At 37.9% G+C, this 14,865-nt stretch overlaps 2 protein-coding genes across 2 annotated transcripts in view; both read left to right on the top strand.

Annotated features, from left to right (window-relative positions):
- The window catches only part of LOC134840386 (uncharacterized), a 181,690-nt gene that overhangs the window by 150,798 nt on the left and 16,027 nt on the right, over positions 1 to 14,865 (top strand). The window lies entirely within an intron of this gene.
- LOC134840191 (cytoplasmic protein NCK2-like) lies at positions 4,529 to 9,682 on the top strand. Its single transcript, XM_063855909.1, has 2 exons — positions 4,529 to 7,060; positions 8,886 to 9,682. Exons 1-2 carry the CDS (start codon positions 5,216 to 5,218, stop codon positions 9,087 to 9,089), a joined length of 2,049 nt encoding a protein of 682 aa, XP_063711979.1. The 5' UTR covers positions 4,529 to 5,215; the 3' UTR covers positions 9,090 to 9,682.

Genomic DNA, 14,865 nt, shown 5'->3' with positions numbered 1-14,865 from the left:
TTCGCTGCCATCTGCCATTATGAATTCTTTCAACCTTATTTTTTTTCAGCCATGATGGAGCCTAAATTGTCTTGGTTTGCTTGGTTTTCTTGATTTACTAATCCTGCTTGTTGCGCCATGTGGTATGCTATTCTCTGGGCTGGTAAAAAATGTTTGCGTAAACGTGAATTCACTTAGCTACGACTTCCGTTCTGCAACGTTATGCAAGATAAGTCTAAAAACTGAATCTATATCACAGCACCTCAATTTAAGACATTCTTAGCTCAATCATTTTAGCTGAACTTGACTTTGACCGTCGTTAAGTCATTTCATAATCCATATCTATCTATCTATCTATCTATCTATCTATCTATCTATCTATCTATCTATCTATATCTATCTATCTATCTATCTATCTATCTATCTATCTATCTATCTATCTATCTATCTATCTATCTATCTATCTATCTATCTATCTATTTATATCTATCTATCTATCTATTTATATCTATCTATATCTATCTATCTATACTATCTATCTATACTATATTTAAATGCGAGTGACAGCTATCTCCCATGTTTAAGCATAATAATTTTGCATGTTTAACGACGAATTTTTTCATGTTTAAACTATATCATATATTGCAATGCTTAAGAAAATTTTTCAATTAATTTCTCGCAAGGTCATTAATGTTTCAGTATTTTTTTCGAGGCCATATTAAGTCTGTCTGTCTGTATACGTGCGTTTTTAGTTAATTTGATTATGTCTGTCTACCCATCGACTAATTTTTTTATTTTTCATCTTTTATCTGTCTATCATCTATCTATTATTCTCTATTTAAATGCGGGCTTCACTATCTCGCCGTGTTTTTAAGCTTTTTTCAACGTATTACTTTTGCATGTTTAACAAATGAATTTTTTCACGTTTAAGCTATATTGCAATGGTTAAGGTTTTTTTTCGATTTTCCAGTTTAAATTCAGTGTTTATTCCAAGTTTGAAATTTGCAAACCAATAGTAGGATATTGTCAGAGTTTTTCCAGGTTTTGCGATTCTGGCCTCTGTATATGAATAACCACATGCTTTTAGTTTACGAGATAGGCAATTTTCGAGTTTTTTTAAAAAAATTTCTAGAAAATTTAGTTTTAAAATTTTTTCACATTCTCACCCTGTAGTTGTTTGCTGTCAGGGTACTCTCAGGGGTTGCAAATCTTGCGAATCAATTCTCACTTCTCAAATCCTTGTAGTTTTCGAGATATGACGTTTTTTTATGATTTTTTCAAAAGTTTTTCGAAAACTTAGGTTTTAAAAATTTCCAAAAGGTTGAAAATCTCAATCCTATTTTTGGACATTGTGAGGGTACTCTCAGGGGTTGCGAATCTTGCCTTTAATTATGGTTGCTCAAATGCTTGTATTTTTTGAGATATGACGTTTTTTGGATTTTTTTTTCAAATTTTTTCAGAAAACTTAGATGGGGGGCTGTCAGAGTTGGGGGGCTGTCAGAGTTATCTCAGGGTTTGCATATTTGGCCTCCGATTAAGAATGCCAAAATTATTTTTGTTTAAGAGGTCTGACGATTTTTTTGGAAGCTTTTTGCTAATTTATTTTCGGCTTTGTTACTGTTTGGTAAATTTTCCTCCGATACTAGTGTCGGATTTTTTTGTCTTGGATTTTTTTTTGTTTAAAAAAATTAGCCTGTTTCAATTTCACAGACTTAGTTTTTTCGAATTTTTTCTCGACCTAGCGGCTTTCTTGTTTTGTATGGCAAGTGTCGAATTTCATGTTCAATTCAAACTAGTTTACTTATTGGAAAGCATCTGTTGGATGTTTATTTTAAGATTCAACCATTGGAGTAGATAAATTACCTCGTTGTCTAGTTTTCTCAATTTGGATTAGTTATAAGTTGTTTTGGTCAATGTTTTTACAATAACCTTATATGGAATTGTAGCATATATCCGCTCAAATTAAGCGCACTCAATGGTGGTTGTCTTATTGGTATACTAAGTATGCATGGAGCACTGCTGAAGGCAAAAGACTTTTAATGAGTTGCTCTGGACTCCAAACCCATAGTATGCCCAAATTTTTGCTTTTTGAGCTTTTTTGTTCTGACTTTCGATACGAAAGTAACGGAATATTTGTGCTCGGGGTGGGGTTTATTTTTTCTTCAGACAAATTTGGACTTTTTAACTAGCCATTTTTGACGGAATTTTTTTTATCATTCAAAAGGTATTGTTATCCTGAGCTTAAAATTGAAAAGATATTTCACCTGTGATCCTTTTTCGTAAAGTTGTGAGGGTTTAAAGATTGCCATTTTGGCCATTTTGACCAATTTGGGACAATTAACGCGCGATATAATTCGCGCTATTAACACGTAAGCGGAGATTTAATCCGCCTTATAAATCGTTTAAAATTGGTTGAACGAAGCTTATGTGCCATAATTGATTTGTTAAAAGGAACGAAATCTATCTTTTTGTACTTTATATGGCGTGTGGGGGATGATTTTCATAAAAAATTTCAAATTTTAGAAAAAAAAATTTTCCTTTCATTTTATTTCTTTTAATTTTTTATGTTATTACTGCTGCTCCATAATTCTTAAAAGGTAGTCGGAACATTCAGGGCTCCGCCCTGATACGAGCAGTCTTGTTCGTATTTGCTTCGAGTTTTGATTTTTTGAAAATTTTGTCGACCTTTTTTGTAGGTCGACCAAATTGATTTTTCGAGCTCTACAAAGACTGTTTTATCACCAAATTTTCTGCGAATGTTTGAAAAACAGGCCAACGAAGTTTTCGGGAAGGTTTTAACTAGCCATTTTTGACGGAATTTTTTTTATCATTCAAAAGGTATTGTTATCCTGAGCTTAAAATTGAAAAGATATTTCACCTGTGATCCTTTTTCGTAAAGTTGTGAGGGTTTAAAGATTGCCATTTTGGCCATTTTGACCAATTTGGGACAATTAACGCGCGATATAACTGGCGCTATTAACACGTAAGCGGAGATTTAATCCGCCTTATAAAATCGTTTAAAATTGGTTGAACGAAGCTTATGTGCCATAATTGATTTGTTAAAAGGAACGAAATCTATCTTTTTGTACTTTATATGGCGAGTGGGGGATGATTTTCATAAAAAATTTCAAATTTTAGAAAAAAAAATTTTCCTTTCATTTTATTTCTTTTAATTTTTTATGTTATTACTGCTGCTCCATAATTCTTAAAAGGTAGTCGGAACATTCAGGGCTTCGCCCTGATACGAGCAGTCTTGTTCGTATTTGCTTCGAGTTTTGATTTTTTGAAAATTTTGTCGACTTTTTTGTAGGTCGACCAAATTGATTTTTCGAGCTCTACAAAGACTGTTTTATCACCAAATTTTCTGCGAATGTTTGAAAAACAGGCCAACGAAGTTTTCGGGAAGGTTTTGACTAAAAAATGCGTTTTTCGGCGAGCGGTCACCCTTTTCGGTGCGCGATTCCCCCTCAAAAATAGTGTATATTGGCGCCTAAAGCGTAGTAAAATTGTAGATCCGTTAGCCAAAAATGGGTGTCCCAAAATAGTAGCAAAGTGGGAAACTTTGGGTGGTCAGGGGTCAAATCCCCGACGGGGGAGCGTCCCCCTCCCCTAAATCTGCTACTGACCATAGCTCGTGATAAATTTTCACCTTAATTTTATTCAATTTTCTGGGATTTTGCTCACTTAAATTATTTAGCGCATGTAATCTATGCTCAGCTCCGCCTCTCAGTTTAAGGATTTGCTTAAATTCTTCAAATTTTTTGTTTGCCGTCGGCTTTCTAACAGACTTTGTAACTCTAAGAACGTTATGCAAGCTCGAATGATATATTATGCTAAAGCACCCTTAATCGTGATAAGTATTTGTAATAAAAATTTTTCACAACGTTGCGAAGAGTTGTTCACGCCCGCCGGAAATTACGCTCAAGTAAATACTAAACATCGATTTATTCCTTATTAAGCTGATTTGAAGCTTGAGTTAGCCCTCTAAAACGATGGACAACTCCTATTTTTTTTGGGAGAAAGAACTGGTCGGAAGCATATATTTAAGCTCATGTTTGAGCTTATTGAGTGAGCTCCTCTAGTTGTCCGTCAATTGAAATTCTGGTGTCAATAGTCAATGTGAATCGAAGCATATTATTCATTGATTTTTAGGTATAATATTCTCCGTTTTGAATTAGTTCAACGGCTAATTTCTGTCTTCTTTGGTGGCCGCAAAGCAATAAGGGTTTCATTGCTTACATTCTGTTGATTTTGTTTTGTTTCGTTGATTTCGTTAAGCGAAACTGTCTGAAAGTTCCGTTTTGTTAGTGTTTGACATGGGAAGTATTTCATCTTTGAAACACTATAAATCATTGGCGCAAAGCCCGGTGAGTTTGTGATATTGTTGGTTTGTTTACTTACCCCCTTTGCTAAGTTCTACAAAGACTTCTCAAATCCTTCGGTGCTACCAATTGTACATGAATGGATCGTTATATGTAGCATTCGCAAAGTTTAGCTAGTTGAGAAGAGAAAACTTAAAGCGTTAAGTCTGTAAGTTGAATGGCACAAACCGAATAGTGTTGTAGTGAATTAGGTTCCATTGAGGGCATTTTGTGTGTTAATATGGCAGGTCTACACTGAAAGTCATGCCTTAATTGCCAACCTAACTGTACTAAAAGAGAAGAAATGCGTCGATAAGTTCATTCGCAAGGATTAGTTTTGACAATTTAGCTGAAGAAACGGTCTTTTATATCACGCTTATACTACCATTGTTATTAGTTATATTTGTTTCCGACCTGAGTCAAGGTGTCGATTTTTCTTTTGTTTAAAAGCCTTTGTTTCGCTAACTGATCGTACCTTGAATGGGGTCCATGGCCTGTATGAACTCTCCTAAATTTTGTTGTCAAATTTAATCAAGCTTTGATTGATCTTTTGGAGGCTTTACTTTGGCAAATATTTTCCCAGCTAAGCTCTGTGTACAAACTGAATTTTGAAGAAGAACGTTAAATGTCAGTTGCGAATATCTAAACTTCAGATGCGAGGTGCCCTAGCGAACGCTGTGTTTAGTGCTGGCGACCTAAATACTCACTTTTGATCATAGCAAAGTTCTCGATTATACACATGAAAGAATAGATAGCGACTATATTTATGGCAGCGGGTGAACCCAATTTCTTGAACCCTGCACTATTATTGATGATAACTGCGGAATAATTGTGTCTTCATATTATAAAGCATTGAGCAGTACCTCAATTTGATTATGTCTTGTTCCGTTTTTCAGTGTTTTGGTTCCAATTCTAAAGGTCAAAAGACAAAACTTCCATACTGGGATGGAGACGAACCATCTTCGCCGTTTTCTACTTTGACGAAGAAAAATCAATTAAATGAACAGAGTTATCCCGGAGAAATCACGCGAAAATTATCCTTCAACGAAAATAGCAACAGTTCTATTAATCAACGCAGCAGATCTAGCTCGGTGTCATCCCAAAAGAACAAAAAGACCAAATCCCAATTAGAATTAAATAGCAAAGAGCCCTCGGAGCAAATGTCGGCAGCATTAACGTCATCTTTGAACTACAATGGTTCTCACCAGAATTCACGTCAGATGTTCCAGGGATCCCCAGATATGAACGGGATGTCATCGGCAGAACAGCGAATGACTGCTTCAGGAGGGTTTACTTTTACCCCAAACACAGGTGGAAACTCAAGAATCCAGAACCCAGTACCTGTGCAAGAGCCTACGTATGTTGTGGCGAAGTTCAACTACGCGGCAACGGAATCGGCTGAATTGTCTATAAAGAAAGGAGAAAAATTGGTAGTGATGGACTCAACGGGTGATTGGTGGCGAGTCCAAAATGGTGCTAACAAAATCGGTAAAGTGCCGTCAAACCACGTCGAAATTATTGCCTCAGAAGAATCTTCAAAATTTGGCGGGTCTTCGAGGGGTTCCAAAAAATCCTCAAGCTTTTTCAAGAAGATTCTCGGCAAAGACAAAAGCAAAAAGAACAATTCAAATTCAAATATTTCCAAAACTCCCCAAGGAGGTAACCAGCCCGGACTTAGTTCAAACGGAGCCATGAGTTTCAATTATTTACAACCCATTGGAGGAAGTGGATCGAATGGTTATAACAGAGACGAAAACGGAACTTTCAATGGGTATACAATGAGTCAAAATCCAGTTTCATTTGGAGCATCGCCGCTAGCTGCCAGTAAACTGGATTCCCCATTAGGCAGCAGTGGATTGTCACCCTCAGCATTAAGTTCGAATCCAGAAACCGCTATTGCTATTTACAACTACCAAGCTGTTCAAGCGGATGAACTGAATTTATCGAAAGGCGACCAAGTTACAGTTCTTCAGAAGTCCACCGATGGTTGGTGGCAGGTGTTCTGTAACGGGAAAACAGGCTGGATTCCGTCTAATTATTTGAATGTAAACACCACCGCTGCAGCATTAAATGCATCAGCATCACCTCAATCCAATCAAGCCAGTTCCTCGCAGCCCTTTGACTCTAATTTGAATTCGAGCTCGAATCATGAACATAACCAGTCAACGTCTAATCTGGGTGGTGGAAGAGACAACACTGGAAGTCTAGGCAAACCCGCCGGAGACTCGAAGGTAGATAGTGCATTCCTGTTTGGTGTCGTTGCGTTGTACAGATTCCAGGCGCAAGATTTGAACGAATTGACGTTTGAACAAGATGAAAGGCTTGACGTAATCGGAGAGCCGACGAGTGATCAAGATTGGTGGCAAGCGCGGAACAGCCAAGGATTGATGGGTCTCATTCCGAAGAAGTTTGTCAAACAGGTCGCGGATTCGAAACCGATCTTCAGGCGTCCGAACTCAGGTGGATCAGCGGCCGCAGTCGCGAACTCAGCAATGATGCGGAGTAATAATTCGGGTATGGCAGGTGCACGATCACCTGTAGCGGCTAATGCATCGAACAGTATTGTAAATTCGATCAAACAGGAGAGCATGAAGGGAGCTGGAGGTCCGTATAAGGACAGAGATTGGTACTATGGGAGGATAACGAGGAATGATTGTGAGAAACTGTTCGAGGAAGTGGGAGATTATGGAGATTTCATTGTGCGAGAGAGTGAATCTTGTGTAAGTATTTCAGTTGCCATCTTTTCACTTGCAATTGACAGCAGGTATTGTTTTTTTCAGGCAAGAATTAATTATACAAAAAAACTTGCGGATTCGATACATTAATTGCACATGTGTACTGAATTAAGGACCCGTGTATGGCTGTGACGTGCTCAATTTTTTAATGCTAATCAATATTTTTCTGCGAGGATAGCTGACCAAATTGACCAATCAAATTATTTATCTCGTTTTTGCGCATGAAAGTCTCAATACTCACTTAGTGCTTGCTTACTCTGGACGTTTCACTGATAACTAGCAGGCCTTGAAGAATTCTGCTTCTGTATAGAGCAAATTCTGCTGCTTTATACAAAAAAGTTCTGCTGTTTTCTGCGCTATGAGAATTTTTATCAATCCTGCGTATATTACAAAAAATTACCGTTTTTATTGCTTTACAAGAAAAAAGTCAACTTGTAGAATGAACAGAACACTATCAGAAAGCAAAATAGTAGATTGGAAGAATTGCGGATAGATGAGTTTTTTGTATTTCTGAGAGATGAAGCTTTGGTCAGTTCTTGTTGAAAATTCAGTCAATTAAGAGCATAGATGCCATTTGGTACTTCTGAGAAATATAATTGAAGCATTCATTTCATGATTTTGAAAAAGATTTTTGCGGAAAAGCGAAAAATGTTTCCATATAATTGAAAGTTTGCTCTATAAATTGTTCGGCTCTATAAGCTGAATTTGCAAATTCTGCTGCTAGCAGAATCTTTTGGCCTGGATAACTAGCGTGATGCGAAAGTAAATATTTCGCAAATAATTAAAGCTGATTCAGATTTACCGGACAGTTCGATTAAAAATGGAAAAGTGTATCTCAAATTGGGCCATGGTTTAAGACAAAAAAGTGATGATGAAAAAATTGCTTTCATTTTTGGACCAAGTTAACATCCTCCCCCCTAAACACGTTTAGGGGGGAGGATGTTAACTTGGTTCTAACTTGGGAATTTTCAGCCAATCAGAATCGAGCATTTAACATGCAGCGCTTAGCAAATTTTATAAAATTTAAGCGCTGGGATGGAGGATCTTAACTTGGTCTCTTAGGGGGGGAGGATGCTAACTTGATCCTCATTTTTGCCTGAATAGTTATAGTAAAGTTTGTTTAGCAATTCTTTTGGCAATCGATTTTAAATTGGCAATTATGCGAAAGTCACTTGAATAGTTTTTGAAGAAAAAAACTAAATAAGTATCATAGTAGGTTCAACAAGTTTTAAGACAGATATACGTTTTTTTGGTCATATACTTTCATATGCAATTTCTAGAGGAACAAAAGGTAAAAAAAAAGAGCTACGCTCAACAAAATGGCTTAATCTGGAATGCAGAGAAATAATAGAAACTGACTATGCTTAGCCAGGTTTGACAGCCTTTCATCGATCCTCTTGGATCACAGAGACCTAAATTAATCTTTCTGCCGTCAAATGTTAATTTTTTTAAATTTTTATTTGTCAAAGCGGGTTTTTGCTGATTCCAGTCATGTGGTTGTTGTATAGTTTTGCTGGAGATCGTGTTAGTTGCGCTCAGTTTTTTATTCTTTTTTTGGTTTCATTTTCCATTTCTATTGCTTGGAGTGGATTTTTTTTTCAGGATTACCATCGGAGTAGTAGATCCGTGATCTCAAACTGAGTTAGTTTAATTTAAAAATAACAATAATATATCGTTTCTTGAACTTTAAAGAGTTTTGAGTAATCCAGTTCGTTCTATAATTTTTGAGAGATGGAAAATTATTCGTGAGATGGAAAAATATTCGTAAGAGCAACTATTTCTTGACTATGTTAATATGCCTATGTTTCAGCCTGGCGATTATTCTATTTCGCTGAAAGCGCAGCCGAAGAACCGCCACTTCCACGTGCAGCTGCAGCCCATGGACAACATGCTGCTCATAGGGAGCAAAACTTTCGAGAACCTCGACCAGATCATAGAACACTACCACATCTCCCCCATTTACACAGACGGCTCTGGCACCAGACTATTTCTACAGAAACCTCTTATTGTTTGATGCAGCTGCGAATGAGAGAAACAATAAGTAAAAGAGAAGAGATTATTTCTTATGTGAATTTAACACTTTAAAAATCTGGAATCCTATTCTATTCGAATTTTATATATAAACTTCTAGACATCTAGCTAACCAACCGCCGACAAGAACCCCTTCGAAGTGGCAGTTCCTCCTAACAAGTTCAAGTTCAACACCAGCCGTTCACCGTTCAACCCTAATCTTTAAGGTAGCTGATTGTTGGAGCGAAATTGTGAAGAAACAAATCAGTCTTCAGATTGGAAGCAGACGAAACGTCGCACAAACAAACAATTCAGCATGTATCAGCCGTTCAGAACATACATTGTCGCAATCAAAGCAGAATATTTCTATTTTTGTGTGTTAATTACTCTATTTGTCAATATATGTCGGAATGCAGTCAGAATCAATGCACCGCTTGTGACCTCTTACGTAATCTTCTGTTATGTGAGAATGTAATTCCTTTGCTGACTTTACTACCTTTTTATTTATTTTTTTCCTTTCAAAAAGACTATTTTTCTACCTTTAAAGAGCAAATGGTTATGATGACAATGTTTCAGTACAAGTAGTTTTAAATGCAATGTTATTATCTAACTGGTCGTAGATTATAGATGTCAAGTTGCAGCAAAAACATGATATGTATGTTTTCTCATTTGCTTGTAATTGAAACAGACAAGCAAATGCTTCGCAGTGAAAATAAGACCTGCAAATTCTGAAAACCTTGGAGAAAAATTTATATACGAGTAGTGAATTCGTAGATAACAAATCTGTTTTCTTAAATAGCCATGTATAACGGACTTATTTTTCGTTTTTTTTTTCTCATTGTTTTCAGTGACTATGTTACCGATTGTTTTTATTCATGGCATAACTGTTCAGGCGTTTTTTTTCGTAATGATTGAATGGAAACCATCTGCAATGAGTACCTGTCTCAAGTTTTTCTTCCTACTTTTTCTAAAGGTTTCTTTGCAAATTGCTGACGAAAAGATCAAAGACGTTTTCCAAAAATAAGTTTGTTCCAAAAATTCACTTTTTCCCCAGGCGAATTTGTCTTGATGCAAGAAAAGTCAAATGAAGTAAATGGCTTCATAAATTGTAAATTGCTTAAGTGTAGAAGAGCGAAGTTACTTTCTTTAATTTAGGTCGTAATGATTTTTTCTTATTTTTTCTTATCAGGAAAGAGTTAAAAATGCTCTAATAATTACAGAAATGCATCAAACTTAGGTTTATGTGCGCTTAAGTGCGACTCAAATTCTTTTGCTAAAAGGTAGGGAAATTGGGCGCTTCGATTACTATAGTGAAAATGACGCAAGAAAACGTGATCGATTCTTAGTTTCGAAAGTGAATTTGCTCCCGAATTTTTGTTTTTTTTCCGTTCTAAAAGGCTAGAGCGTGCAATAGTGTTTTTCATGTCTGATTTCTGCGATAATCTCTGGCAGACACGTTGAATTATGAATAGTCTCGAGGAGTAGGTGGTGAATTCAGTCCATCAGGCAATTGGAACCGTGATTAGTGCATTCTTATGTCACCGACTCCTATCGAAGAGGGTCGATTTTGGCGCAGTCCTTTGTGGCAACAGGGTTGTTTCCTATCTTCAACCGCTGCCTTTGACAAATCTGGATTCGATTCTCCGGCGAAGGGTGTACCATCGACCCGTCCTTAAGTTACGTCCTGGGGTTTTCGGCATATTCTTTTCTACGTGATACTTGGTATGATTTTATTCTCCAATCTGAGTATTCTCCTCGATTAATTTCAACTGATGTGCCTTGTGTAATGACACAGATTAGGGGAGCCATGTATCGAAAAAGACTCGTCGGAAAGACTCTACATCAAAGAAAAAACTCGACGATCTATCGGGAAAGACTCTTGGTTAAGGCTAACTCCATTTTCCCCGGAAGTCACCAAAAAAAAACAGAAATCGCCAAAAAAAACACCAAAAACCTATATTTTGGGCCAGGGTTAAGTTTAGTCAGTCAACTTGTGCTAAGAGGCTCGTATTTGCTGTTTTAAGCTCCATTGCACATAAAAATACAAACGCAATACCTTTAGAGTGAAAAACAGCAAAAATGATGTGACAATTTACATTTTGGAAAAAATTGGGCTTAGATCAATTATTCTGTATAGTTAGGATTTACAAAAATATGAAACTAATACATTGAAATGGCTCAAAATTGATGAGTACTGACTTAATAAGCTCAAAAAAACTCACTAAAGAAATTCTTTTTTTATCAAAAACAGTCCAAAATGGAGTCAAAACTAGAAGTTTCACAGATCAGGTCGGCTACACAGTCTTCACGAGGAGTTTTCGTACCCACGAATCGCCTAAAAATAAGAGCACGGACTCTATTGAACTCTTTTCACGCCTAATAACACTTGGTTTGAAGTTCTGATAAGAACTGTGATGACATAAACTCTAAAATCAACGATATTCACGAAAAAAGGGCATTGACCCAAGTTTTCTAGGACCAATCTGGTTAATTAAAACTTTTTGTTTTTCATTTAGTATATATCGATGGAAACCTCCATAATACAATTTTGTGTTCTTAGTACCCAGAAAGGGTTGGATATAAAGTGATTGCCAAAAATACAAAAACAGTCCGAATTATCGAAAAACACTGATAAGTCGAGATTTCAACATGTTGCATAGACTTCACGGTTAGTTTCGGTACTCTATATATGCCTTAAAATTAACTCATTGACTTTTTAAAGTTTTTCAGAAGCTTTTTAGCGTTTAGTTGCATTTTTGATTTGGAATTATGATGACATAGTTTCTGACAAAATCAAAGTTATCAAAAACAAAGTAATCAAATCTGTTTCTAGTTTTTTTTGAATTTTAGTGCCTCTCAGTTCATCCCAATTAACTCGGAGAATATCTAGGATCATCAACAGGGAGGCGGGCACTATCGATCGGAAATTTTTTGAGTATTTTTTTGGAACTTGAAGTTCTGATTTTTTTTCTTTTTGAAGCAATGCATTTTTTCCATAAAATTATTGCTTTTACAAATTACTGCAGTGTGGTAATCAATTCAGAACTATAAAATGACATATGGCAAACTATAAAATTGACAAATACACTAAATCCGCAAGCATTCCTCTAGAAAGCTTACTCTTCTGTGAAAAATGTATATTCAATATCGTAAATTCGCCGAATTTAGACTGACTGATTTTAGTCTTAACGGTTAGCAACAATAACTCAAAACACACACAGACTTAACTAAGATTGGCAGGTACTAATTAATTGTTAGCCGCACCAAACACATGGCCAAAACCAATGGCGCCAAACAACGTAATATATAGTTAGATAATAGGAATCATATATATGACATTCCCTCAACGATCATTTTTTTAAACAAGCGTTGGGATAAATGTTTGAGTTTTAGACCCGCAGTGGTCCACCCTCTCCCTGGGCGTAAGTTTTCAGTTTAAATAGTTTTTCTTTCATTTCCTTTCACTCCATCTTTCAAGTTTATCTTCCTGCTTAATTCGTGTCCCGCTCTCTGTCTTCCTCTCCTTTGGTTGTTCTCGTTTTGAATATGCTGTCTATCATAACCCCACCGAATTTGGATACCGCCGTCCGCTTTCTGGTACTCTTCCTTGATCCTGTCCCATCTTGATCTTCTGATTCCTGGCTAGAATATGATACGAGACGTAGACGTCGCCCTCGCTCCCCTTTCTTCTTGGTTTGTTTTTCCCCCTGTCCTTCGTTGCTCAAATTCGGGGCACTTCCCCCTTGTTCGGTACTCATGGTTTGGACCTCCGTGTCCACTCCCTTGGATGTTGGAATGCCGCTTCCTTCGGATGAGTTGGGTTTTTCCGCTACGCCCTCTGCATCTTTAAACACCTTTGATGCATTCAATTCCACGCCCCGATCGGATGCAGCTGTTGGTTTCCCTGCGTATCGTGAAATCGTTATTGGCTCGTACTCCGAATCCGAGTCTGCCTCCTCCGCTGGTGAAATTTCTCGCGTTCTATTCTCGGCTGTACTCTGTGTGCTTGTCCCCGCCGCCTGCTCGTTTAGCGCTCGTTTCAATTCCGCCTGACGTTTCAGCGAACTCATGGCTGGGGGTGGTAGTGTTAGTTTGCTCGCAATTTTCGGCGCGTTGGGCTTGAGGATTTTCTCAGCAACTCCACTTTTCCTAAGTACAGAGCCATTTGCTAAGATTAGAGTATGCTTAGATTCGCTAACTACTTTCTGATTTATGGGTCTATACCTTTTATTGCTGTCCTTAAGTCGTTGGAACAAGAGCTCCGTCCGTTTGCTCGGCTGTATGGACTTGCCCCCCAAGGCCTGTTTCACGCCAACCATTGATGTTCCATCCGCCGCCGAAACTAGTTGCTCTTGTGCCAGTCGTCTAGGGTGGTTCATGTGTTCGACGTCATACTCAACGTCAGACCGTTCCTCCCAATCAGTTGCCATAGGTTGGGGAATCTTCTGATTTCGTGGGTCAGTAGAATCTAAATAGGCAGATTTTTGTTTCAACACTCTGTCCCAATTTAGATTTTGCAAGGTTGGCTTTTTCGTGAGATTCCGAAGGACCGTATTTGCTTCCCTGCCGTGATGAGCTTCAAACGGCGATATTTTGAGAGTAGCATTCGGAGCAAATCTCAGAGCACTCAAGGCTCGTTCTATCATTGATTCTAACTTTCCGCTATCTTTTTCTTTTGCGTAAGTTAAAACAAAGTTTTTCAGGCTGCCAATGGTACGTTCAACACATCCGGTTGCGCGGTGGTCATTCACGGGTGAATATATTATTTCTATTCCTTCGGAATTACAAAATGATTTAACCGCATTCGATGTGAAACTTGATCCTTGGTCCATAAAAATTTTCCTAGGGACACCATGTTGAGATATGTTTTATTTAATAAACTTAAGGACCTTATCGCTTTTATTATTCCCGCAGATCATTGCAGAGGGCCAGCGTGAGAATCGATCAACCGCTACCAAAACATATTTACTCGATTCACTTAGATATCTAATCGGGCCCCAAAAATCTAGCTGTAGACATTCATTCGGCTCCCGTGGTTCATAGACTTTCCCAACGTCACCTTTAGCGCATAATGGTTTAATGCTTTTACCTGCATCCGTGCATTCCTTGCACCCATCCGCAGCTGCAACTAAACTCCGGTGGAGATAGGGGAACCAGACATCTCTTGCTGCATCGAACATATTCGAGCGACCGTGGTGAAAACAATGTAATCGATTCACCACTGCTTTCCTGAGTGGTATGGGGATGACGAGTCGTTCGTCCATCCACAGGCAATTCTCCCGCACATGGAAATCATGTGTGTGCTGTACGAGGTAGGCACCCATTGCTCTGACCTTCTTCTCCAATTCCGGGTCCTTACTTTCCACCAGTTCTTTTATCGCACACATCTGAGGGTCCCCTTTATAATTTGCCTCGACTAGCTTAAGGTTGAATAGTTCTGGCAGTGCACTGCTTTTCCGGACGATCTTACAGTCCCGGGGAATCACTGACTTGATTACATTTCCCCCCGCTGGGTATGCCGCCGGAAATAGTTCGCCTCCGAATGCCGAAGGAATGGAAATTACCGTGTTGCATCGGATGTCCCTAGTGTGATTTGTCTCCGCCTCCAGTCGTGCATCTACTATCTCCACCCCGCTGCTACTGTCGCTCGTGATCTCTGGGTGTTTTAACAATAATTTATTTAATTTCTTCAAATTTAGTGATGTCATTGTAGAAGTATTTGTTTTGATAAAAGGAGAACTTGTTTTGGTAAAAGGAGGACTACTGTTTACAGTGGAATT

This window comes from Symsagittifera roscoffensis, chromosome 2, assembly GCF_963678635.1.
Source record: "Symsagittifera roscoffensis chromosome 2, txSymRosc1.1, whole genome shotgun sequence".
In the NCBI taxonomy this organism is placed as follows: Eukaryota; Metazoa; Xenacoelomorpha; order Acoela; family Convolutidae; genus Symsagittifera; species Symsagittifera roscoffensis.
The sequence above is the reverse complement of the archived record's forward strand: the minus strand, read 5'-3'. Positions and strand labels throughout refer to the sequence as shown.